General features: G+C 36.2%; 1 protein-coding gene across 1 annotated transcript in view; it reads left to right on the top strand.

Annotated features, from left to right (window-relative positions):
- LOC125234265 (actin-binding Rho-activating protein-like) overlaps positions 1–22,642 on the top strand; it is a 75,397-nt gene extending 52,755 nt beyond the window's left edge. The window contains exons 3-5 of the mRNA XM_048140477.1: positions 6,041–6,218; positions 15,027–15,119; positions 22,386–22,642. Of these exons, the coding sequence (XP_047996434.1) occupies positions 6,041–6,218; positions 15,027–15,119; positions 22,386–22,514 (400 nt within the window). The 3' untranslated portion in view covers positions 22,515–22,642. The remainder of the gene's footprint in view (positions 1–6,040; positions 6,219–15,026; positions 15,120–22,385) is intronic.
- The last annotated feature ends 4,727 nt before the right edge of the window (positions 22,643–27,369 follow it).

Below are 27,369 nucleotides of genomic sequence, written 5' to 3'. Positions count from 1 at the left end.
ATCGTTGGGTAGAGTGGAGGTAGACCTCCGTGAGCTCGGCGTCGGCGAAAGCTGGCGCAATAACGCTCAAGACCGAGTCAAATGGCGTGCTCTTGTGTTGGACGCCAAAACTCATTTTGGGTTATCGCGCCAGCCAAGTAAGTAAGTTTCGAACATCACATTACGTTCGTGGTCACGGGTAGACTGGCGAGCAAATGCATCAACTTCTTCTAGCCACGCAAGTTTTGCGAACTACCCGCACTTTTAGTTATTTTCCTCAATGAACTCATTTCTCCTCCCTTGAGTATCGCAGAAATCGACTAAGATCAATTCAATTTTTTTTTAGATATATAGATAGACATATCACAATTTCGTTTCTAACACCTTAATTACTAAGATTTGCACAGAAACTTGAGAGATTTCCTGTACTTTGCCCTTTTGGGAATTTGTCCGGCGTATGTATGTGTAGGTATCCTCTTACCCAGACATTTATTCAGTTTACAGTTTTTTATGGGACGTAACAAAGCAAAATGCAACTTTGTTATATTATAATATAATCGAATTGAATATTCCTTAAGTAGGTATAGGACTTTCATTTTTTTAAATCAAATCTTGACGTGTAAAATGGCGTTGAATGAATAAATGAATATGAGTATGAGTAGTATGGTTATTTTAACCATTGAAAGTTTGTACGGAACCCTCGGTGGGCGAGTCCGACTCGCACTTGGCCGGTTTTTTAACCAGTGTTCAGTAATGCATAAAATGTCTACATAAAATTCGTTCATGAATAGTTCAATTTGTAAATCTTTTCCTCTGATACATTGAATATTTTGATGCACCAGGTGGATATACTTTCCTTGCTCACAGTATTGATTCTTATAGTTACTTAAAATTAAATTGCCAGAGACAGAATCTTTTGTCTTAGAAGCTAGTTTAAATCATTGGTTATGACTGGAACCAATTCCAAGTTCATACTTTGCTGCTCAATAGGAGCAGAGTTGTCTGCCAAATTCTGGGCAGAAATGTCAAATAAATAGGATAGCGATAAAGCTATTTGTCTTTTATAATAATTTGAAAGGTAACATTTACCTTTAGTCAAAAACACCATAGGCATATGGTATTTACTAACAAATTTGTTAGTGTCAATTATGCTAACCTTACTACTATATGTACAAAGATTATATAAAGCTACATTCAACTTATGTCTAGTGTTATTTTCTTTTTTTTCTGCCTCTGACATCTGGTTACAATAGGGGAATGTAAAGAAAATAATTTCATGCACTGCCAATGAGTTTAATTGTTCATAATATTTTACTAAATTATTTTTGTTTACATTACCCCTATTCCCCATAAAGATAAGCACTAAGCAGTGTTGTCTTACAATTGATATTACTGTCATTTAAAATTTGTTTAATGATATTTTCAAAGCTGCTATGAGGCAGACAGTTATTGATTGTACTAAGTCCCTTTAAGTAAAAATTTAAAAATGAGCTCATATTGCTCCCAATCTCATCACAGTACATAACAACATTAGGTTTAGGTGTGCTTTCTTGTGAAGTGTGGAAGGGGCCATTATCATTCATTTGCCCCTGCGGTAAACTGTCACACAGGCTTGGGTCAAGCGCACTGGTCGACAAATCTCCAGTCACTTGCTTGCATGCACATGCCTGGGCATTTGTCAACGACTCAAACCGCTCTGAATTATGCTTAATCTGGGATATTAAATCATCCATGGCTTAAGAATATTCACTAATAACTTTTTTTGAACTCTCATTTATCACATCTAAAGATTTTATTGAATCCTCTAGGCTTTGAATTTTTAACTTTAATGCCTGTGTGTCAGTTTCATACTGTAATCTACTGTGTTCTAACTGAGCTGTATACAAATCTAACTTATCTACTAAACTTATATTAACTTTACAAAATCTCAATTTTTTAAAAAACAATTTATTAATTTTTGACATCTTTTGATTTTTTTTGATCAGTTTATTTAATTTTATATACTTCTTTAGTTTGTTTCCGCTGCAATTTACTAACCTTGGTGTAGTGGCATCATTGGTTAAATCTGTAGTTACTGAAGGGTTTTCAATTGCTGCGGTAACCAACTGTGATGCAGGCCGGACCAGTTCCTCGAACAAGGTCTGAGTGTGTGCCGCAGCTGCTTGGTTTTGGGCCTCCCGTAGCTCGTAGATGTGTTCGTGGGCGTCGTGCAGTGCTCTCTCCAATGAGTCGATGTCTTTCAGGGCCTGTTCATATGCAGCATTACACTCCATAAACCTGTCAACCGTCTCCTGAAGCCGGGCCCGCTCCGAGTTTACATTATTAAAATCACTCTCTAGTGTACATACACAGTTCCTTTTTTAACTTATCGTTTTTATCAATTACCAATAATAGCTCCTTCTCACTGTCTTCTCTTTCACTGAGCAATTGAGCACTAAACTCCTTGGATTGTTTTAATTCCAGCAAGGTAAGTTGGAGCTTATCACACTTCTCAGGCTCCTGCTGGAGAGCCGCTGCTGCAGCGGCGGCAGCTGCTCTGCGTGTTTGCATTGTAAATGGGTTTTTAAAAGAATTAAACACAAAACAAAGCAAGGAATTGCCTACTCAAGCTCAGCGGTTACTTACATGAAATAGTGACGTTTCACTATGCCTACACTTGTTCTAGCCTTGTACAATGATTAACACTGAAAAAGAAACACAATCGGTACTAACTAGTGATAATAAGACTCAGAAAGTGTACAAAGGCGAACAGATATTTCAAATTTATCTAAATATATAAAAGAAGAAGCTGACTGACTGACTGACATATCAACGCACAGCCGAAACCGCTGATCCTAGAGATCTCAAATTTGGCACGTAGGTTCCTTATATAGTGTAGAGGAGCACTAAGAAAGGATTTTCCAAAATTAACCTCCTAAGGGGGTCAAATGGGGGTTCAAAGTTTGTATGGGGAAACAAGATTAGTTTGACTATTTTATTCGAAACTTCACAGAAAGTTTCCTTAAGACATATGACTGAATACGTGTTTCAGGCTTTTTGAAAATTTAACCCCTAAAAGGGTGAAAAGGGGGTGATAAAGTAAAAAAATCAATATGGGTATCGTTTTTATGGTTTATCGGGTCGCTGATCACGATAAATACAACGTTTTTAAAATATAACGAGGCGGAAGTGAAATACCTTCTCCCCTGTTGTGGTGCAATGGGGTTTAAATATCAAAAAAATATATAAAAGAAGATATTGACTGACTGACGGACATATCAACGCACAGCCGAAACCGCTGGACCTAGAGATGTCAAATTTGGCACGTAGGTTCTTTATATAGTGTAGATGAGCACTAAGAAAGGATTTTTCAAAATTTGCTTCCTAAGGGGGTCAAATGGGGGTTCAAAGTTTGTATGGGGAAACAATGTTAGTTTCACTGTTTTATTCGAAACTTCACAGGAGGGATCCTAAAAACATATGACTAAAGACGTGTTTCAGGATTTTTGAAAATTTAACCCCTAAAAGAGTAAAAAGGGGGTGAGTCAAAAAAAACAATATGGGTATCGTTTTTATGATTAATCGGGTCGCTGATCACGATAAATACAACGCTTTTAAAATCTAACGAGGCGGAAGTGAAATACCTTCTCCCCTGTTATAGTGGAATGGGGTTTAAATATCAAAAAAAAATATAAAAGAAGAAACTGACTAACTGACTAACTGACATATCAACACACAGCCGAAACCGCTGGTCCTAGAGATTTCAAATTTGGCACATAGGTTCCTTATATGGCGTAGAGGAGCACTAAGAAAAGATTTTTCAAAGTTCTCCTCTTAAAAGGGCGAAATGGGGGTTCAAAGTTTGTATGTGGAAACAAGATTAGTTTGACTATTTTATTCGAAACTTCACTGAAGGATTCCTAAAGACATATGACTAAATACACGTTTCAGGTTTTTGGAAATTTGACCCCTAAAGGGGTGCAAAGGGGGTAAAGTCAAAAACACAATATGGGTATCGTTTTTATGGTTTATCGGGTCGCTGATCACGATAAATACAACGATTTTAAAATCTAATGAGGTGGAAAAGAAATTTTCTCCCCTGTTGTTGTGAAACGGGGTTAAAATATCCAAAATAGCCATAAGTATAGGTTTAGTTTTTATCTTTACTTCTGGTTCAAGAGATTTCAAACTGACACGGAAGTTCCTTAGAGGAGCACTAAGAAAGGATTTTTCAAAGTTCACCTCCTAGCATAGGGATAGGGATAGGGGAGAGACGAGGGCAGGGACGGGACGGGGACGGGGTCGGGGACAAGGATAGGGGAGAGACGGGGGCAGGGACGGGGCGGGGACGGGATCGGGGACAAGGATAGAGATAGGGACGGAGATAAGAATAGGGATTGGGGTCGGAATAATCGGTCGGCAATCGATTTCTAGGCAGTGTAAAATGCAGGTGGCTCAGAGTGGGAAGGGATTAGTATTGAAGTAGGCATCGGCGAGTATCCTGCATCCGTAATAAATATTACATTACCTACTGCGTGTTAGACTATGGAATGAAAAATGTATTGTTATTATTTTGTAGTTTTTGTATTAAGTATGTGGATGTCTACCGTCTCAAACTCTCCCTCAAATGCTCAAAGGTTAACTGGAAGAGATCCTTTAAAGGGATAAGTTCGCCTTTGTACTGAAACTTTTTATTTTAAATATTATGTGCTGTATTCTTTTCCTGTACAATAAAGTGCTTACTTACTTACTTACATTCAATGTGCTGTAAGAAGATCGTTGTTTGCTTGCCTTTTATATGTTTACGTTTGCAATAAGTATAAGCAAAATGAAAAAAATTGTAAGCGATAATGCAAGGAAGTACTTTTTACCCTACCGACCATAGCGTCGAGATACTGGCTATGTGGGTTGTATGAAGTTTCCCCAGTATAAATATTTATATAGGTAAAATACATACATATTCGTACCTACTACCTACGCTGTGGTCGCTGTGTAACAATTCTACAATCATTGCAAGAATTTCTTTTAAAACAATAGTAATATGTATAAGGTACAGTGAGCCAAAAAGCAGTGTAAGGTTCTTGGCTGACCGTACAGCAAATAGATCAGTTACAATGGCCCCCCAGTCGAGAATTGCCCCGCTTTACCTTAATCGAAATAATCGCGGACAGATGTACCTACAAAGAAACCTACGGATCCAAATGAAAATCTTATTTTTTGGAAACGTTTCAATAAGAATACTTTTATTACGCGGGCGAAGCCGCGGGTAAAAGCTAGTAACCTATAACGGCTACAAACCTGAGACATCAAAGACACGTAAACGTCACTAAAGCACTTCACTACTTATATTTATACAAAACTTAATGTTAAATATACTAATTTCACGCTTTAAATACTAATTAATACTTAAAATATGCTTAAAAAATAATTATTTCAAAGGGACCTAGCAAAATCAGCTGCTTATCGTTTGACAGCCAGGGTTGCCAGTCCAGTTTAATTTTAATTACACCATTTAAAATTTAATTATATATAATATATCGCTCGCTTTGATAACTAATCTCAAGATTTGGCGTAGGCACTAGCTTTACGAAAGCGACTGCCATCTGACCTTCCAACCCGAAGAGTACCTTCACCGAAAAAGCGACTGGCAAATATCCAATGACATTTCGCACATAAGTTTCGAAAAACTCGTTAGTAAGTGACGGGGTTCGAACCCGCGACCTCCGGATTGAAAGTCGCACGCTCATACCGCTAGGCCATGGCCACCAGCGCTTTTTGGTAATTGGGTTGGTAAAATATATGCCTAATAAATACATAAACATTTATATATTTTAAAATTAAAGGAAAAATGGAAAAATTCACACCTCCGGCAGGACTCGAACCTGCGACCTCTGGCTTTGCCGGAGCCAGCCGCGCTCCCAACTGCGCCACGGAGGCCTGGTGCTAGAGGTGTGAATTTTCAAATTTTTCTTTAATTTAAAAATATGTAATATCGCTCGCAGACGTTTCTGCATGATAAAAAACAAATTTACATAAACATTATGTAAATATATAAATAGTTACATATTATTTTTAATTTCAGACCTATCCCCGGCTCAATGACAGAGATACGAGGAGCAGAAGCGCAGGCGCGAGTATGCACAGAGATGAAAGAGTTATGTGAGATCATCAATGAATACGGGAAGACCCCTTGCAAGGGCCTACTGCCCCCGGAGCTACAGAGTGCTACGAAAGTTATCTCATTTGGAGAGCTATTTACGGTGAGTCTATGTTTAACTTGCAGAATAATACCTAATACAAGACAAACCTAAACAGGTACCTACACATTTTTATAAAAGTAAAAAAAACAGTAAAAAAATATTTGCTTGATTGATACGCCACCGGGCATTTCGTTATCTTCTTAACGGAAAAAATATACACCAGTATGCAAATTAATCACTAAGTTTAATACTTGATTCGGTATAATGTTTGATTAAATGGTCTTGTCAACGTTTCGTTATACTAATGCGACTTTTTTTACCAGTGTCATTTACGAAAAACTCAGCAGCAAAATTTATTTGTATATAATATAGGTTAAAATGTATTTATCTCGGATGACATAACTAGTAGTGATTCGTAGTGATTGGATAGACATTAAACACCCCGCCTTATCCTTATCTGGCTTAGCACTTAATATGTGAAGTGGCGTTAAGTGTCTATAGGGATTATACCACAGATATAGGAAAGAAGGACATCGGAAATACCGGGCGATTTGTATTGAATACGCCTGTCGCAAGTCCTTGAACCCACACACACATGTAGTCGGACGCTCCTTTTGGGCTATTGCACAATACATGAGCATCATTACCATATCTGAGGAGTGTCTTTTCAAAAGGACTTATAGTAGTAGTAGTAGTAAAACACTTTATTGTACCAGAAAATAATACAACACACAGGAAAAAGAGCTTATCATTAGTACAAAGGCGAACTTATCTCTTTAAGGGATATCTTCCAATTAACCTTTGAGCAATTGAAGGAGAATTGGAGATGGTAGGTACAGTACAAATGGCGCAGAAAACGGATTCTAGGTAATAATAAATTATAACTTACAGTAACATGCAACTTATTTCTATAAGTCAACAAGGGTTATTTCTCTAGGAAGACATAGATAAAAAACCTCTGTATAGTGTGAAGTGTGTACATGCGAACGACCAGCGAGTCATGTCATCAGTCATCACGCACGCATACAACAACTGGCTCCGTAGCCGAATGGCATTTCTGCGAAACGAAACGCCGCAGAAATGTAGTCTGGCTCTGTCGCGCCAATACTCAAGAGCGATAGAGATAGATAGCTACAGAAGAGATATTATCGTGAGCGTTTCGTGAGCGTTTGTGCATTCAGCTACGCATACTGTATTGATCAATGAACTAACAACTTCAAGCTTCAAGCGCAAGTTAAAGGCTTTTCTAGTAGAAAAATGTTATTACTCAATTAATGATTTTCTAAATGACATGTTTTAATTGGTATGTGATAATTACTTATTTATTTTATTTATGTTTTCTTTGGTAATTGTATACAATGTAAATAACGTGGTTATAGATTGTTAATTCTGTTTTATTTTTACTTTTATTGCTATAGTTATGGACATTAATGTAGTAAATACTAGTAGGATGAATATTTTTGTAGTAGTTTTAGTATTGTGTTGTATGTAATTATTATATGCATGAATGAATATTCGACACAATGTTTATTGTTAAGAATAAATAAATAATAACTACGGCACGTTCGCCGGCGGGTTGTCCGCTCTCTAGTATTACATGCTCCGAGGTATTGATAGGTATAATCCTCAGAGCATTAGCCGTTACGGGACAAAGCAAACCGAGTACGTATAAATTTAGGCCAAGAAGGGTCAGAGGTAAGCCAATTAGTGCAGGATAGGTAGTTTCGAATAAACGTTATCTTGAGATCAGTCTGTTTTGTTTGTAGTTGCTAATCTTGTCTATTACATTAACTCTTTGAAGATTATTTATACCTGACTCACAGTTTATGAATACTTAACTGAATAAAAAGTTATTTTATATTCGAAACTTGTGCACTTACAGTTAGTTCAGTAAATATTCGCGATAAACTTTTAAGAAACATCTATTGTTTTTTCGAAAGTGGTTACTCATTGTTTGAAAGTTATTTCGTTATGTTTAATAGTAAAGTATTTTTAGTCAATTTAATTATTTAAGCTTTTACTCTGGCGCCTGTTTAGATATTTTGAAACTTATTGTTACCTACTTCGTTAAATATAGGTGCTCCTGCCCAAAGGTGACAGCAGTACTCTATGTGGGTTGTCTATTGTTTGCCCGACAGTCATTTAACATAATATTCATTTGCCCGAATCTCACTTGCCTGAATTTCATTTGTCCGAATGATTTGTTTACCATAAAAATCATATGACATACTCGTTGTTTATCCGAATATTACCTTCCATAATCATACAATGCCATACTATTTGTTAGCCATATTATTAAGTGCAATAATATGGTTTCATAGAATATTCAAACGCCATAAGCAATTATTGCCATATTAATTGTTGCCCATATTATTACCTAACCTAACCTACTTTCTGATAGCAGTTTCATTTTCCAGGGGTCACAGTTCTAACCTAACCTAACCTACTTTTCCAGCAGTTTCATTCTCCAGGGGGTCACAGTTCTAACCTAACCTAACCTACTTTCTGATAGCAGTTTCATTTTCCAGGGGTCGCAGTTCTAACCTAACCTAACCTACTGTCTGATAGTATTTTCATTTTCCGGGAGGTCACAGTTCTAACCTAACCTAACCTACTTTTCAAGCAGTTTCCTTTTCCAGAGGTTCACAGTTCTAACCTAACCTAACCTACTTTCTGATAGCAGTTTCATTTTCCAGGGGTCACAGTTCTAACCTAACCTAACCTACTTTCTGATAGCAGTTTCATTCTCTAGTCCTTCTAGTACCTATTATAGTAGTTTTCGATTCTGCCAAAGCACATTATGGAAATTGACTTTTCTGGACGCTAATTTGTATGACAAATGATGGTATGGAATGTGGTAATTACGGATTTCGATGATTCTGACAAATGACATTATGGAAACTGACTTTATGGGAAACAAAGTTTCTGGCACTAGATTAATATAGTAAACAATGATTATGGCATAAGATGTTATGAGAAACAATATTATGATTGTTGAATAGGATGGCAAATAAAATTATGGCAAATGAAATTCTGGCAAATGGGGGTATCCCCTCTATGTGGGGTCTAACTTGCGACTTGTACAAGAGCAGTCTTTGTCTTTTATTTCTTGGATGTTTATTTTTAAAATTATGGCATAATGTGTACCAATTCTGAACTCTCTCTCTCTCCTCAGCATTATTATTCCCATCTGATTTTGGGGTCTGCTTTTCCTGTCCTTTCCTTCCACTTCGCACGATCGGACGTGTCGTCGACTGAAACGTCGCAGGCTCTCATGTCTTTTGCTATGGTATCTGCCCATCTCATCTTCGGTCTTCCTCTTCCTCGGGACCCAGCAATGCTCAGATCCATAGCAACGTTTCCTATGTACTCAGGAGGCCTTCTTTTCACGTGTCCATACCATCTCAGTCGACTTTCTTGTAGCTTATCGGCGATATCACGTACTCCGAGGCTACCGCGAACATGTTCATTGCGTATCCTGTCGAGCCTCGTTACTCCGCACATCCACCGAAGCATCTTCATTTCTGTGACTTGGACAGACCGGACATGTTCCTGCTTCATGGCCCACGTTTCACTCCCATAAGTTAGAACTGGTCTTATTATGCTTTTATAGACAAGGCCTTTAAGCTTCACAGGCATCCTCCGGTCGCAGGTAACACCCGTCACTTCACGCCACTTTAGCCAGGCAGCGGCGATACGGTGCTGCAAGTTCCCTTCCAAATTTCCTGAAGCATGTAACATGGTACCAATTCTGAACAAAAATCAATAATTATCAATAATTATTAACGTCACAAGGTCGACGCTGGTGGCCTAGCGGTAAGAGTGTGCGACTTTCGATCCGGAGGTCGCGGGTTCGAACCCTGCTCGCACCAATGAGTTTTTCTGAACTTATGTGCGAAATGTCATTTGATGTTTGCCAGACGGTTTTCGGTGAAGGCAAACATCGTTAGGAAACCGGCCTAATTCAAATAAGGCAATCTGAAGTTTTGGCATTTATCGCCTGCCTGATATATCTGGTGAAGACTGTACAGAGGACAGCAGCGGCACGATTTTCCGGTATTATTGGTTACAAGTGGCGACAAACCGAGACAAACCGACAAAAGTTCGTAAAGGCACAGCGCAAGGAGGACGGATACAATGTGGAATGTTCTATTTTTGCATAATTATAAAAATCTTCATTAAAAGTAACAAATTTCAAAATCAGACGTCGTTCATGCGCCATATGTAGAACTTTATTTATCGGACTTGATTAATCTGATGATTCTGAAAAAAAATTGAGTATTTATTCAATTTACTTCGGTAGGTACCTCATCAACTTAGATATGAACGCTTTGATCGGATGCAATGCATCATAGCCCGGGCAGATGTGTACTATCGAACAGTCGCGTCCAACTGTGACGTCACACATTCCGCGACGCGCCGCACTCACGGTCGACATTTTAAATTTGGAATCCGTTTACCAAAGCCACCGCGTAATTAGCGACTCCGGCGCACCCTAATATGGACGCGGAAACTTCCCGTTCGAAATAAACATTCCGATTTACCTACGTAAATTACTCTGCAATATAAACCTTGGCCAGATGACTATAATATCTAATTTCCAAGCACTGCGTCATACGTCGAAGTAACCCGACTTGACTTTTATTTATGTAGCAATCGATCGATTTAGATTTGAAATCAATATTAATGTCTGCCAGAATGAATTTCGAATGTGAAGCCGATAGATTGAATTGAAAATGTAGTTTACACAGACTAGTTGTAAGGCGCTTAGCCAAATACAATTCATGCAAGCGGAGCGCAACCTTACCTAGGTATAGGTTATATGTATTCGAAATCAAATTGGTTTCCTTTCACTGAGTGCATTCTTATTCCTAAGTATATGGAGTTCGTCTATTGAATGAGCACCATAATATAAATATGGATGCAAAACTTCATCAAACGTATGCAATTCACAGCTGGTATGCAATTTCAATACGCGGCAGAGTTTTAGAATATAGCTTCAATGGAATTTCATCATGACACATTACCTACAGTGTAGCATGAATGTTTAATTTTAAACCCATAACATAATTTTATTCCGTGTTGTGCTTCAGTATTATACGAAGAAAACTTGTCATTCCCGATGAAACGCAAATGTGTCAAATCTAACCTTTATAGACCCAGAGCCCAGGCCCGCCAGACCTTCCTCAAATTCTCAAGGATGAAACTTTGGGACAATGTAGAGTTCATATCGGCGGTTAATGTGTGCATATTTTCTAGTTCGGCCCATCGGCCAATTTTTTGCTATCAAGTGATGAAGGTGAAAAAAAAAAGTGCTTACTTTCCTTAAATTCTCAAGGCTGATTTTTATATATGTGTTAGAGCACGTTGTTAGAAATTGGTTATCATCAATGCCAGACCGTTTCCGCCGGCCATAACTTTTACCAGACGCGACAAAGTTGGCAAAAAACGACTCTAACTTACCTCATTTTCTCAAGCCTGATTTTGATATATGATACGCAGGGACCTATAACTAGACCGTTTGTAAGCAGCCAGACCAATCGGATGGACCCAACCATCCGCCAGACCGACTTAAAGTTTCGATATGAGCATTAGTAGAATTGAAATATTCCGGGTCTATAAAAGCTAAAAACTTGAATTTTCTACATTAAGCTACGTGTATATTGTATACTTGACGTAATAAGCGACTTTCAAAAATTTTACTTCTAAGGAAATAAAAAAATGAAAGTTTATATGTGGTGCAAGATTAATTTTAAGCTATGAATTTTATTTACACTGCGTAAGTACATGTGTATTTTATTATAAATATAACTTTTACCAGACGCGACAAAGTTGGCAAAAAACGACTCTAACTTACCTCATTTTCTCAAGCCTGATTTTGATATATGATACGCAGGGACCTGTAACTAGACCGTTTGTAAGCAGCCAGACCAATCGGATGGACCCAACCATCCGCCAGACCGACTTAAAGTTTCGATATGAGCATTAGTAGAATTGAAATATTCCGGGTCTATAAAAGCTAAAAACTTGAATTTTCTACATTAAGCTACGTGTATATTGTATACTTGACGTAATAAGCGACTTTCAAAAATTTTACTTCTAAGGAAATAAAAAAATTAAAGTTTATATGTGGTGCAAGATTAATTTTAAGCTATGAATTTTATTTACACTGCGTAAGTACATGTGTATTTTATTATAAATATAACTTTTACCAGACGCGACAAAGTTGGCAAAAAACGACTCTAACTTACCTCATTTTCTCAAGCCTGATTTTGATATATGATACGCAGGGACCTGTAACTAGACCGTTTGTAAGCAGCCAGACCAATCGGATGGACCCAACCATCCGCCAGACCGACTTAAAGTTTCGATATGAGCATTAGTAGAATTGAAATATTCCGGGTCTATAAAAGCTAAAAACTTGAATTTTCTACATTAAGCTACGTGTATATTAAGAGTTTTGAATGATTCACGGTTATTTTCATTAGACTTATATTGACCGGGATATAGACCGTGATTACCTTTTTGATTTTTGTCGAGCTCCCGATATTTCGACGCAGTTGCATGCATCATGATCACGGAAAACTGACGAAGGCGGGTGGATGTTAAAGTTGTATAGACAGCGCGCGATCTACCCTCCTTCGCGCGCGTCGGCTGCGTTCACTTTCAGCGTTACCACTGGTAGCGTTCACACTCGATGGTCTGTCCAAACACACTACACTCACAGTGTCACTACGTTTGTTCAATTCTGACTTCATCGGTTTTTTACACAAACAAATCACTGGATTCCATACATTAGATAGTTTGAAGCCATCCTCACGATTGAAATTTTTATATTTGTGAATCTCAATGGCTTCTCTTACCAATCTCGGTACTCGCAAGTCTGCTATTGCTCAACATCTCATTGAGTCGGGTGCAAATCATTGGATCGAGTTGCATAGTCCTAAGGTAATTTCGACGGAACGCCACTACATACCGAGATTGGTAAGAGAAGCCATTGAGATCCAGATCCAAGTCTACGTGTATATTGTATACTTGACGTAATAAGCGACTTTCAAAAATTTTACTTCTAAGGAAATAAAAAAATGAAAGTTTATATGTGGTGCAAGATTAATTTTAAGCTATGAATTTTATTTACACTGCGTAAGTATATGTGTATTTTATTATAAATTTAAAGAAGAAAAGTAAATTAAACTTTTTTTTTCGGTCGTCGAACAAGGTGGTTTAAAATTAGTTTTAAGATCGATCCTTTTTAATTTGTGGGCGAGGGACCTCACACTATGTATAAAGGCACTATGTGTATGTTGCATATAATGTCAAATCCCTCGCATACTACAAAAGTTATTTAAGCATTTATATAAGTTCAGTTAAAATGAGGTGGAAAGTATAAGTGTATATGTTGTGTACACACGTAAAGTATTCTAAACTTTTTATAACGGCATACATGTATTTGAAGAATGCCAAAAATGTATTCGTGTCTGAAAATTCAGCATCTCCGACATGGGTTATAACGGGGTTCATGATGTTCGTATTGAGTACAAAATGTTTAAACTTCCTAAACTTGTAATTCTAAAGTTCGTCACTTAGGTATGTTACCATGTTTTGTAGGAGAAAGGAAATTCGTTTAGTTATATACCGTTGGAACATTGATTGTTTACTTCTTTGAATTGAATATTTAATTTATAATGCACTGTACCAATTTGTTTTTTCCTTGTTTACGTTATTTATAATATAAAATGAAAATGAAAATATGAATATACAAGTTTACAAGTATTATTATTATTCATAGCTTAAAATTAATCTTGCACCACATATAAACTTTCATTTTTTTATTTCCTTAGAAGTAAAATTTTTGAAAGTCACTTATTACGTCAAGTATACAATATACACGTAGCTTAATGTAGAAAATTCAAGTTTTTAGCTTTTATAGACCCGGAATATTTCAATTCTACTAATGCTCATATCGAAACTTTAAGTCGGTCTGGCGGATGGTTGGGTCCATCCGATTGGTCTGGCTGCTTACAAACGGTCTAGTTACAGGTCCCTGCGTATCATATATCAAAATCAGGCTTGAGAAAATGAGGTAAGTTAGAGTCGTTTTTTGCCAACTTTGTCGCGTCTGGTAAAAGTTATATTTATAATAAAATACACATGTACTTACGCAGTGTAAATAAAATTCATAGCTTAAAATTAATCTTGCACCACATATAAACTTTCATTTTTTTATTTCCTTAGAAGTAAAATTTTTGAAAGTCGCTTATTACGTCAAGTATACAATATACACGTAGCTTAATGTAGAAAATTCAAGTTTTTAGCTTTTATAGACCCGGAATATTTCAATTCTACTAATGCTCATATCGAAACTTTAAGTCGGTCTGGCGGATGGTTGGGTCCATCCGATTGGTCTGGCTGCTTACAAACGGTCTAGTTATAGGTCCCTGCGTATCATATATCAAAATCAGGCTTGAGAAAATGAGGTAAGTTAGAGTCGTTTTTTGCCAACTTTGTCGCGTCTGGTAAAAGTTATGGCCGGCGGGAACGGTCTGGCATTGATGATAACCAATTTCTAACAACGTGCTCTAACACATATATAAAAATCAGCCTTGAGAATTTAAGGAAAGTAAGCACTTTTTTTTTCCACCTTCATCACTTGATAGCAAAAAATTGGCCGATGGGCCGAACTGGAAAATATGCACACATTAAACGCCGATGTGAACTCTACATTGTCCCAAAGTTTCATCCTTGAGAATTTGAGGAAGGTCTGGCGGGCCTGGGCTCTTGATCTATTAATGGCACCACGGCACGCGTCTTAGTGAATGACGCGACTCTGTATATAAAAAGGACTATAAAAAAATGTTTTTGTTACAGATATACACAGTGATCTCTGACAAGCTCGTCGGCATTCTTTTACGGACCCGAAAACATCACCTCACATACTTCGAAGGCGAAGTTTTATTCCAGGTAAGGAATTCCACAGTTTTATTAGAATAGACCCCGAGCCGTGAACACGTTTTCATGACCAATCGCCTCCCGGACGAATCTCACACTCATGAAGGTCAACTGCAGCTTTGCTAGTGGGTTGAGAAATGGCAGCCACCGAAACGCAAAGAAATGAAAAACCGTCAGCTGAGACAACTTAATTTACGTGTATCGGTGGCTATCATTCCTCAACCCACCAACTATGTGCCAGCTGCTGACATCTACGATAGTTTCTTGATCATGGCTGTTAACCACTATAATATGTAGTATCGCACACGATGCGATGATTGCCGAAATTTCACCTATCTCGAGGATTATAATTTATGAATCGGATACGTGAGCCGGCATGCCATACGGAAGAATTTCTGGGAGTAATAAAAAAGTCGTATCAAGCATTCTTTGTTATTAAAACAATCCAATATTAGAATGAGGTTCGAATTATTTTCGCTGATGTCTATTTGATCATTTATTGTGTAAAAAATAGTGAGCGAAATAAACGCACGAATGATATATATTGCGATTACAAATATTTATACCTAATATATTATGTAAAGCCTGACAAGTTTTTATTTGACCCTCGCCACGTTGCGGATTTTCAGCTGAACACCCGTCGTCGAAAGTCATTGAATGTCAGTGATGTAAACGAGAAGTAAATATTTTAGATTTTCTAACGGTTTCATCGCAAATATGCCCAAAATAATATTTAAAAAGTGAAAATAATTATACTTAACGAGATAAATTACTAACAACAAAAAAGGATGAAGGATTTCACAGTATTTCGATAACAATGTTCCGAAATCGGTTGTTGACATGTCCGGTACTGACAATGTATAGTGCAGTTCTCCTGTACTGATTATTTAATTTCGATTTAGCTTAATATATTTTTCGTTCTTATTTAAGGTGTCTGTAGCTCAGCCGTGAAAATGATTTATAGAAATAAGGAAGCCGTTACATCATTGACACCAGTATAAAACAAGGTCCCACGCAAAAACAAAATAAACATCGACGACTTGGATAAAGGCACAAGATTCATGGATTTTAGGCTGTACGGAAACAAGTAACGAGTATTTAAACCATGCTTATTAAACTTTGATTCTCTAAAACCCTTTTTTCATTTTCTACAAATATTTACGCGAAACCAGTACACGCTGTCCCCATTATACATGACGTCCGAACATTATTGCCATATGAAAGCGGTTTGTAGCGACACTCTTTCAGGGTCAAATAAAATCTTGTCAGGCTATATGTTTGTTTATATTACTAAGTACACGTTCCAGTTGGCCTGTAACTGTAAAGGAGTCCACTGACTATCCGTTTTCTAGACGGTACAGCCTGTTGGGATGTAAAAAGTGACAGCGCTGACTCAAACTCACGCGCTGACAGGCCGTAGTCAAAGGGCCTTATAATTATTAACAAAAATACGGTTTTAAGATACTGGCTCAGTTCTTAGCTTTCCCACTTTCGAAATTGTACACTTCAACGGCCTAAACTAAATTATGCGTCCATATTCGTTATTAGCAGAGATCGGACAGTTGGGCGTCAATTGTATGACGTTTTCGGAATAATGAACTCTATGTTCTTAGAATGACGCCCAATTGTTCGATCCCTGGTTATTAGCAAATAAATGATAGGCAATCTTAGGCGCGGGTACATTAACTTTATATTATACATTTTCTTTGATTCCTAATTTAACTAGATTTTTAAATTAAATGAAGTTAAATATGTATCATTTAATTCAGAAATAAATTTCCATATTGTATTAGTAACTTACTGCTATTCTTAACCTATGTTAGTGACAATTTTATGTTCTATATTTTATACCTATTGGCAGATTATTGTGAGCATGTAGGCTACTCCAGTATTGCGAGAAAGCCCCATCTACCCTGTCAGCCAAGCCACCGTAGTTTTATGAGGCTCCGCGCTTTACTGTTAATTAAAAATAAGAAAATTACTCATCCTTGTTTACGGTTGGCAAAATTGCTAGAGAATCGCATTTAACTAGGTTATTTCGGTACTTGGCCGAGGCGTGTCCGCAACATAATATAATGATGTAATACGTATGGCCAATACGTCAGCACGTCCAGTAAATACCTATGGAAAGATGAATTGAGCTACATGTCAACATTTTAAATTCTATATTATTTTATTGTTATTCAATATGGATAAAATACAGAGTAAAAGTATTGGGATACTGTAATGTTAGTGATTTTAATGACATTTATTTACTTATTTAAAAGTCCGAAATGTCACTTTTGGCATAATTACGGTACTAGCAGATATAATATCGTCACTACTTTAAAAAAAAACTTGTATCTTCGTCTGTCAATGAAAAGAAGATTGTAGTAAGTATGTATGGAATGCATATAGACTTACTGCGTTTTAACTTTGAAGAAAAGCGTGAGATACGAGATTTTTTAAAAGTAGTGACGATATGTAGATTTCATTTTGCTTATCGTAATGAATGTCTGATATGGATGTAGATAAAAAAACATTTAAAGAACTGTTACTTTATTATTAAAGTAAGAAAATGTCTTACTTTAACATTTAATGTTAATTTACTTCCCAATCACCACTTTTAATGATTTGCGGCGGTGCTAGTATTTCTCATTTTATCTTAGTTTTGCGGTCGAGTCGTTTTATTTTATTTTCCGACATTTCTATCGTCTCAAGTGGGGTATTTCAGTATTATAGGCTTGTGTCGTTCACGAACTATGAACTGTTAGGAATAAAATCCCATCAATGACCGAAATGAACTGAATCTTTCCGTGCTCTGAGAATCGGTCTTTGCTCATTTAGTTCAGTATAGGATCGGCGAGCGCGAGCGGTTTGGATCGAGAACGAGTGTGTGACTGCGCCGACTGAGAGCGAGAGCTACTTAGCAGAGCAACAAAAAACGTCAAGTTTTCATATTGAACTTCGTTTACTTACAACCTTTCGGCCCGGAATGTTACTATCTGTGGACTATTCGTATCATTTTGACACTATTCGGTCCCATTCGTTCTGATCTTTCCGACCGCAGTGGTCGCTAGTCTGGCTGAACTAAATGAGCAAAAGACCTAAAAGAGCGAACTAGTTCGTGGGAGCGATTGAACGAGATCGGAGCGCTCCGATCAACGAACGAAACGGCACAAGCCTACACTGGTTGTTTGTATTTTCTATTAAGTAGGTATAATATTTCACTTACGTATAAAAGTACCATATCATTCATTACAAAAATTGACTAAGTTACCGGCGCCTAACATTTTTCTTTTTTATATTTCTCATTCTTATAATCTTGCAGTTCTGTTTATGGCATTAACGAACATGAATAGACACCAGCAGCGGCTGATCCATACAAGCCGATTCCCACAGGCTTGCCTAAAATTTAATACTATTAGTAAAGTACATAACGTCGCTGCGCGTGCAAATTTCGCCATGTGTTTTTAACCTACTTTACAGGAGACACAAAAAACTGTTTATTTCGGCAATTATTTAACATAAATAAATCAATATTTTTATGGCATAAATATTTTCACTTTTGCATACATTAAGAAATTACTTGAAATTATATTTTAGTTATTATAAGGTTAAAAAAATATTTTTTCATAAATATGTTACATAGCGATTATAATTTGAGTCGTAAATAATCGGTATGTGTCTTACAATCACATAACTAGATTTTATTCTTAAGGAACAAAATACAATTTGTGCACTTTATCGTCACATAGTTATTTAATCATATGATTTGAATTAACTATGTTGTTGTTTATTTGTAATTTATCAATTCATTTTCGAATAAATTATTTCAGAAAAACCACGATTTAATACTATAAGCTTAATACACAATACTATAATAAAAAACTCGATTTAATTAATATATTACTTTACTACCAATATATTACAACTATAATAATATATTTATTCCATTAATTTATATGAATGGAGGTTATTTCAGTTACAAAGTTGCTCAATGTGGTATTATGTAAACATTTACGCATTGAATAAGTTTTCATTATGCATGTTTAACTTGAAAAAAACCGGATAATCCTAGTCTGGCTCGAACACCGAAGGTTACGTGTACATTTTACTATTTTTTTCTCACAACTATATATTAATAATCATGTACTGATGTATGGTGTAATACGATTTATTTTCCAAATTTTATAGTTTAGGTCAACCGGAAGTACCCTATTAATTTTGACTTCCTTGAGAGTGTAGATTTTTTTTCAACTCAATTAACGTATGTTGTATTTACTTAGAAATAAGGTTTTTTTACAGCTTCAAGGAACGGTACAGTACACTTGAGTATAGGTTTTTCCGAAATAAAGAATATTGACAAATAGATAAACGGATAGACAAGAAAGTACATAATTGTATAAGGGTTCCATTTTTCCCTTTTGATCCGAAAAAGATAAAAAATCTTTGTCATTCAAAACTTTATGTGATTTCTCAATTCAGCTTTTTTTAATTTATTAAACATTTCATTTTCATTAATTTATTGTAAAATGTTTCCAGAAAGGATAGGTAGATCTTATCACACAAAATTTCATACAAAACGATGTCTTGCCACTTCAAGGCAATGATAAAATCACTTGCTATTTTTTTGAGTTACTTAGCATAAATTTATCTTATTTTGATAGTTTGTAATATACGTTTACACACACTGAACCCTACACGAAATTTGTCAGTATACTAAACACTATAAATTTCTGACAGTTAATCTTAAAAATCAATTTGAAATGATTTATTTTTAACTAATATTAAAAAATAACTATTCGGTCAGAGTGAGTACTTTCAGACATAGTCTCAATAAAAAGGGAAACTACACTCTGTCTCATTTATAGAGGTTATACTTGACGACAAACCCAGCTACCATACACCATTTAAACAAGTTTTAAAAGATTTTTATAAGAAAAGCCTGCTATGTGACGCAAAACACACGATCTGGAAACATTCACGATTTCTACAAATAGTACTAAATTATCGCTATGTATGAGATTGTACAAATCGGGCACAAACATCTAACACATCTTATTATACAATATTTCCAAAAATATAGCTATGTGTCATAATTCACATAGCAGGCGCAATTCCAAAACTGCTGTTATAAGAAGATAATGTAGTTATGTGATTTATTGCAGTTAGCGATTATAGGAAGAACATTCAATGTATGGGCGTCACATACCTACTTTTGATAAAACCTGTAATACTGAAATGAGCTCGACGCTGTTTTTGGAGCATATGTATCTAGAAATAAGGTTTAAAATGGCATTGAAAACGAAAAATCGTTAAAAATCACATAGCGAATTTTGCACGCGCAGCGACGATAATGTAAAAGTTGGTTTGGTTTTTGCTCAGTATTGCCTACCAAAAAAATTTCACCAGCCGCCATTGATAGACACTTACCTAATTTCAGCTCATTCACACTTACAAAATTATGTTTTTTTTTAACTAATTTTGATCATTGAATAAAAATGTATCCATTGTGTGTCGTTGGCAGACGTGCCGCCATTTAGTGTACCTAAGTCAGGTCCCCGCAAAAAAACAGCGTTGCGGATGCCCGCGGCATTATGCTGAGTAGGCGGCATTATGCATGTCTTCTGTTTTATTTGTACTTTGTTATGACGTTGAATAAATTTAATGTTTTCTATTCTATTATAAATTTTGAAAGTGAAGTTAATACAGCTATTGTTTTACACACATTAGTTTTCTAACAAATAATGACGGGCATCTTTACACACTGCTATCATTTTTAGGGCGTCTATAACATCGCTTGTGTGCAAAATATAAGCGCCGCTCACTAACGCGAACGGATTTTGCCTACAATTTCACCCGCCTTCGTCCGCCAGCTCCGCGCGCCCGTGCGTTATAGCGGACGCCCTTAAAAGTTTGTGAATTAGTTTAAGGAGTTTTTATTGTCCACGTATAGCGGAGCATGGGAAATATTGGGTTGGTAAGAAAGTAATGAGCGAATCATAACCAATATTGTAATTTTTATTTAATTTATTATTTTAATCATTTATCAAAAATATAATGGCCTTCGTTATCTACTACTTGTCTCCATCGTTCTGGTAAAGAATGAATAGCATCGGCGAAGAAGTTCTTAGGTTTAGATTCAAAAAACTCAGCTATGTACTGTCGTAGATGGACTTGATCATCGAACTTTTTTTCATTCAAGGCATTGCTTAGCGATCTGAACAATGCGTAATCCGTAGGTGCCAAGTCTGGAGACTACGGTGGATGAGGTATCACTTTCCAACCTAGCTCCAATAGCTTTAGCCGAGTCACTTTTGCAATGTGTGGGCGAGCATTGTCGTGTAAGAAAAAAACTTTAGCATGCTGTGGACGATTCTGACAGATTTTTTGGTTTAAATTTTCAAGCTGATTACAGTATACTGATGCGGTAACAGTCATTCCACTTGGTAGGACTTCCCAGTGAATAATACCATGAATATCCCACCAAACGGACAGCATAACTTTTTTCGGGTGAGGCTCTGTTTTTGGTGCCTCTATTCCTTTTTCGTTTGGAGCTAGCCACTGACGTTTGCGTGTGTGATTTATATATAAGACCCATTTTTCATCTCCAGTGATAAGATGGTCCAACCAGTTGAATGTGCGGCGAAAAGACAGAAGTTGTATGCAGATATCGGCACGGCGGTTTAGTTGATCTCTATCAAGTTTGTGCGGTATCCAAACACTGTATTTGTAGTTTTTTCCCAACTCGTGTAAATGTGTTTCTATGGTGACATGAGAGCAGCCTAACTCGGTAGCAAGAGTACGACTCGTTAGCCTCGGATCTCCTTCAATTAAGGTTTTTAATTTGGCTACATCAATCTTCACCGGTCGACCAGACTTAGGTTGATCTGATAATGAAAAGTCGCCACTACGAAACCGCTGGAACCATCGTTTCGCCGTGGCCTCAGACACAACTTCAGGAGCAACACGCTGACATATATTACGCACTGCTTCGGCGGCTGAATGGCCAGACTGAAATTCATATAGTAAGCAATGCCTTACATGCACTTTTAATTCGTCCATTTTCTTCCTTATATTAGCTCGGCGACAGCTAGTGAATGACTGACGAGAAACTGTGCGACTCGCCCTTTATATACTTTCGACCATAGAACATTCTAGAACTCTCTCAAAAATTTTATGTGGAATTCAATCGATCGCTCATTACTTTCTTACCAACCCAATAATACAGTGTGGAAAGTAGGTATTGTATGAGGAGTCAGGCAAATTTTTAATATAATTTATTATTGATTTCAGAAACGTGATGACGACGTCCCAGTATTCCTCCTGATGCCAATCGCTGACATCCGCCAGTACTGCGACAACAAGGCGCTACAAGCCAGAGATCAGTCTCACCCATGCCCCAATAACTCCAAGTCAATGTGATATAGTAATATTAATTATACAGACGTTAAACTTTTGTGAGACATATTCAAATATTAATGAAGCTGTACCTTGGAGGTTGTACTCACGTTATTATATCTCTACTGGGGGTAGATTTTTGAGTCTCACTGTCACTAAAATACCGGTTGAAAACGGTGAATTGCCTATTATTTTCAGTGGCAATTTTCTGAATTCGAACGCTGTGAGACTCAAAAATCGGCCCCCTGCTACTGCTACTGCGCAGCGGGCGGAGCGGCGAGAGGCTCGGTCAGTGCACGGAGTTTACACGCCGCGACAACTTCTATATGCCTGAAGAAGGGCCTGTAAAAATGGTCCGAAACATGTCGCAGCAGTAGCGATATAACGTGAGTACAACCGTAGATTGATTAATTTAATTAATATTAATATACGTTAACTGAGAACTTAAGAACCCATCAACAGAGAAGCTTTTGGTATTAGCAGTGCCTTTCGGGAGAACTCGGCTTTAATCGGCTCAACATGCGTATTGATCAATTAGCGTTAGAACAACTTACCGTCTTTTTGTGCGAATTTTTTCTGATAAAATAATTTTAAATTTTGTTAACCGTGAATACTTAATCGAAAGTTGCTATCCATACTGATATTATAAATGGGAAAGTGTATGTGTCTGTTTGTTTGTCCGTCTTTCACGGCAAAACGGAGCAACGAATTGACGTGTTTTTTAAGTGAAGATAGTTGAAGGGATGGGATGGAGAGTGACATAGGCTACTTTTTGTCTCTTTCTAACGCGAGCGAAGCCGCGGGCATAAGCTAGTACATTATATCACGGAAATTATTCGGCCCTGAACCGCTGTCAAACTTCAACTTTGTAAGTGTTTCTATTTATACTTTTTTTCTACTCCCGAACTGTTTTTCGTCATTTACATGGATCTTTAAAACCCTACATAAAAGTCTATACCCCAAAGCCAACCCTCGCACAGCATACCGCGACGCGCGAAGTAAAAAAATTTTAAAACGACCCTGACCTGTAACCATAGCAACGCAGTGTTATAATCTGCGCCAATATACAGGAAATAGTGTAAATTTCATGAAAGTTATTCTAGAAAATTATTAAAAACTAAGTGCATGGTCGTCGAAAAAGTAGTGTCTAACTGAGGCAAAAAATACTCTTGGCGTCTTGATTAACAATTTGAGGCTTTCCCACGCCACTCGTCTTTTTTGACCTCCTTTAAACACCGGTTGCATAAAACACTATTATTTATCCTGTGGTGTCCGGACTGCGCCTGCGGTGTTCATAAATGCGTACTAGTGGATTTGTAACGCATGACATTAGCATTAAATCGTGCTGACCTGCTGACCTATATCCATATTTCCATACGATTCAACCAGTTATTCGCCTTACCCCTTTGATTCGCCATTGCACAGACATTGGTTTTTTGTGGTTTGCATACATTTATGTAAAATCACTTGTTTAATCCCCTAGAAATGAAACTCTTTAGTATGCCCGCTATTAACAAAATACTTCACATTGAGATCCGACTCGTCACTGGCACAACTTTCTCGTTTACCATTTTATTAACTGGTTTTACATAATAAGTAACATATTGAAAACGCTTAAATAAAGATCGGCTAGTAAATATTATTCACCACAAAATATAAAAAAGCTTCTGTGTTGATGTGTATTAAAAGAATTTTATACGCTTTTTAATTACCAACTACAGTTGATTATAATAGAAAATTAGATTTTGTTGCACAGAATCTCATCATGTTTCCATTAGAGGGGCAAGGATATGAAGCTCGTGTTACTTGAGAATCTCAGACAGATTTTATTATAAAAGTTGCATAAAATGGCCGGGAAACTTTAAAGTCTTTGAACTTTACATTTTGAATACTCTATTATTCCAAATGTATCTACAAACATAAAGGCTCATTCAGACGGCACAGAACTTGCATGCGATTTAAGAAACATTGCGAACTACATATTAAGTTACCTATGTACATCCAATGAGGAGGCACACTGACATTTTATCCCGCCAGGCGGCGCCTGTGCAAGTGTCTAGGCAGGCATGTCATGTGTGAGAAAGAAAAAAATATTTTCTTCTCGCTCTCACGTATGAAATTCTTTATCTGTGCAATGGACTAATAAGGTGGCGCCATCTGTCATAATCATTGAGTGTGCCTCCTCATTCAGCCGGCAGATCAAATGTCGCATTGTAATGAAATGTCAGCCTTTATTATATGAATTTTACATACAACTTTTTAATGCCAAAAGAAAAGTTTAAAATATTTAAAAGCGTGTTTACATTGTTGGTGTCGACTCATTAGTCATCGACCTTGCTGGAAACTGTTATGTCACGCAAACGTCTACAGCGGAAGTCGCCAACTGGCAGTCTCCGACATATAAAAAGAAAATTTAGAAAATTTGCATTGTCTGAAGTAGTGAGGGATACGTTTCCAAGTTTTTTAATGACATTATGAGAGACTCAGAAAATAGTAAAAATGAATAGATTATTTTTCAGAGCACTTTTGATTGATGTCTGAATTCTGTTGAATTCCTTTGAATTTAATTTGTATCCTAAATTTGGTTGGCAAACTAAATTTAAAGACTCGCCTGTGCCAAGAAAAACTAAACTAAATGACATTGATGTTAGAATGAAAGAATGCTTGTATTTGGTGTACGGTTGTACATAATAGTGTTTCTACGTTTGTATTTACCAAATACTAGTTAATGTGTATGAATTGTGAAAGCTAAAAGTTTTAGTTAATTTATTTAAACAAGGTGTAATTTACAAAGTAAAAGGAGATATTTGAAAAGAAGGGACCCATAATCTTATTATCCTTTCAGTTTTATAAACAGATGAATACTGAATTTGAAAATGTATTTTTAAAATTATAAAACACATGTTGCAAAATATATTTGAGTCCGAAGTGTATAAGTTTACTCAGTCGAATACATTATGAGTATTAAAAGTTCATTTTAAATATCTATAAAAATATTTATAGTAACATTAAACAAATTTAATGTTATGTACAGTCACCAGCATAAATATGTGATGATTTCTATACCGTGATGTCACATTAACGTCTTGTTTGAAATGTCATACGAAATTGTCAAACGATTAAAAGCAACAAGGTACAAAAATCATCACTGATTTATGCCGGTGACCGTACCAGCAATATTTAATTTGATAATATTAAATACGTAAGTACTTAATATCATGTCATGTCATATCATTATTTTTAATTCACTTTTGAAATGCGTAGTAGAATTATATGAGGAGACACATAATATTTTTTATTTATATTTTTACCAGTATAGAATAAAATTTCATCTAGTCCTTTCTAGTCCTAGTTTTAATTTTAGCATACCTCTAAATTCATACGTATTACATATTGAATTGTATATTTATTTATAAAAAAAACTGTTCTGTAATGTTTTAATATTCTGGCACATCGATAATCTGTTTGCTTTTTTGGCGTTTTCAATATGTACTCGTATGTGTGAACTTGAATAATTACACCTAGCAACTAGGTTATATATGTGTTACTAAGTATATATATATATAAGTTACCAATGACTATTTTATTTATTTCACAAACATAAGTAAGTTCTCATAACCTAAACATATTAATTATTACTTCCAAGAATACTATTGGAGGTTTTACTTTTTTACTTTCATACCTACATTCTTTATAAAACTTTATTTTCTGTACCCAAACTGACAAGTAGGTAACAAGTAAAATTTTACTAGAGAAGACTTAAAATACTCCAGACACGGGATAAAATTGTTTTGAACAAGTAACTGGAAGTAAATTCGGAAGGAAGAATTTATTGCAAACTCAAGTATTTAAGTGGGCGAAGATTGAAGGGTGTGAAAATATGTTCAGTATAACGAAGCATTGCAAGGGCGGCTTTCAAAGTCAAAGTCAAAATATTCTTTATTTAAATAGGCTTACAATAAGCACTTTTAAATTGTCAACAATGTACAATATTCATCTTATTCTAAATATCAGAGCAATTTATTGGTGCAATAAACAATATTGTTTTAAAACTACATTGAATTAATAAAATTATATCAATCTAAATTATATAAAAAAATCTAGTATAAAAATTTCTAGAAAAAAATCTAAATGTCTAAAAAAATTTTATATAAAAATACATTAAATTATCAATATCATCATTAATAACCTATATAATTAATTGTTTTCATCAACACTTTCTATCTTACCCCGCATGAAAAACCCTTCAACCTTACCTTATAGGTATTGTTGCGAACCCATGAACTCAATTATGTTAGTTCGTTTTCAATTTCATTCAATAAATCTATATTCACTCCGTCGTTCCAATACCCTCGGTCGTCTCAAATAAAGATCCCTTTTACAGAACTTGTAAGTTCTCGTTTGGGTGGTTTTCAAATATCACAAAGCTTTTCCAAGTAATGATTACGCATCGGTAACTCGTGGCATTTTGGTGGCACTTGACAGCAGCTGTTAACAGACTAGTGATGTGACAATGTTTTCCCTGTAGTCGGAAAAAAGAATCCAATTAAAAGAAGGAATATTAATCATTTAAAATATTACATTATTGTTTACAAGGGACGGTAAACATGGAAAAGATATTGAAAGGAGAGTGAATGCTGGGAATAGAGTGAATGGAGCACTAAACGCTTTTATGGGCAGCCAGAAAGTGTCGCAAAAAGCACATCTGGCAGTGCATAGAGGAGTATTGGTGCCTACACTTATGTATGGTAGTGAAAGTTGGGTGTGGGAGAAAAGACTTCAAAGTCACTTGACTGCCGCGTAAATGAGAGCGTTAAGAAGCATGGCTGGTGTGAAGTTGAGTGATAGGATCAGAAATAGCGTGATAAGAGAGAAGTGT

This window comes from Leguminivora glycinivorella, chromosome 15 (assembly GCF_023078275.1).
Source record: "Leguminivora glycinivorella isolate SPB_JAAS2020 chromosome 15, LegGlyc_1.1, whole genome shotgun sequence".
In the NCBI taxonomy this organism is placed as follows: Eukaryota; Metazoa; Arthropoda; class Insecta; order Lepidoptera; family Tortricidae; genus Leguminivora; species Leguminivora glycinivorella.
The sequence above is the reverse complement of the archived record's forward strand: the minus strand, read 5'-3'. Positions and strand labels throughout refer to the sequence as shown.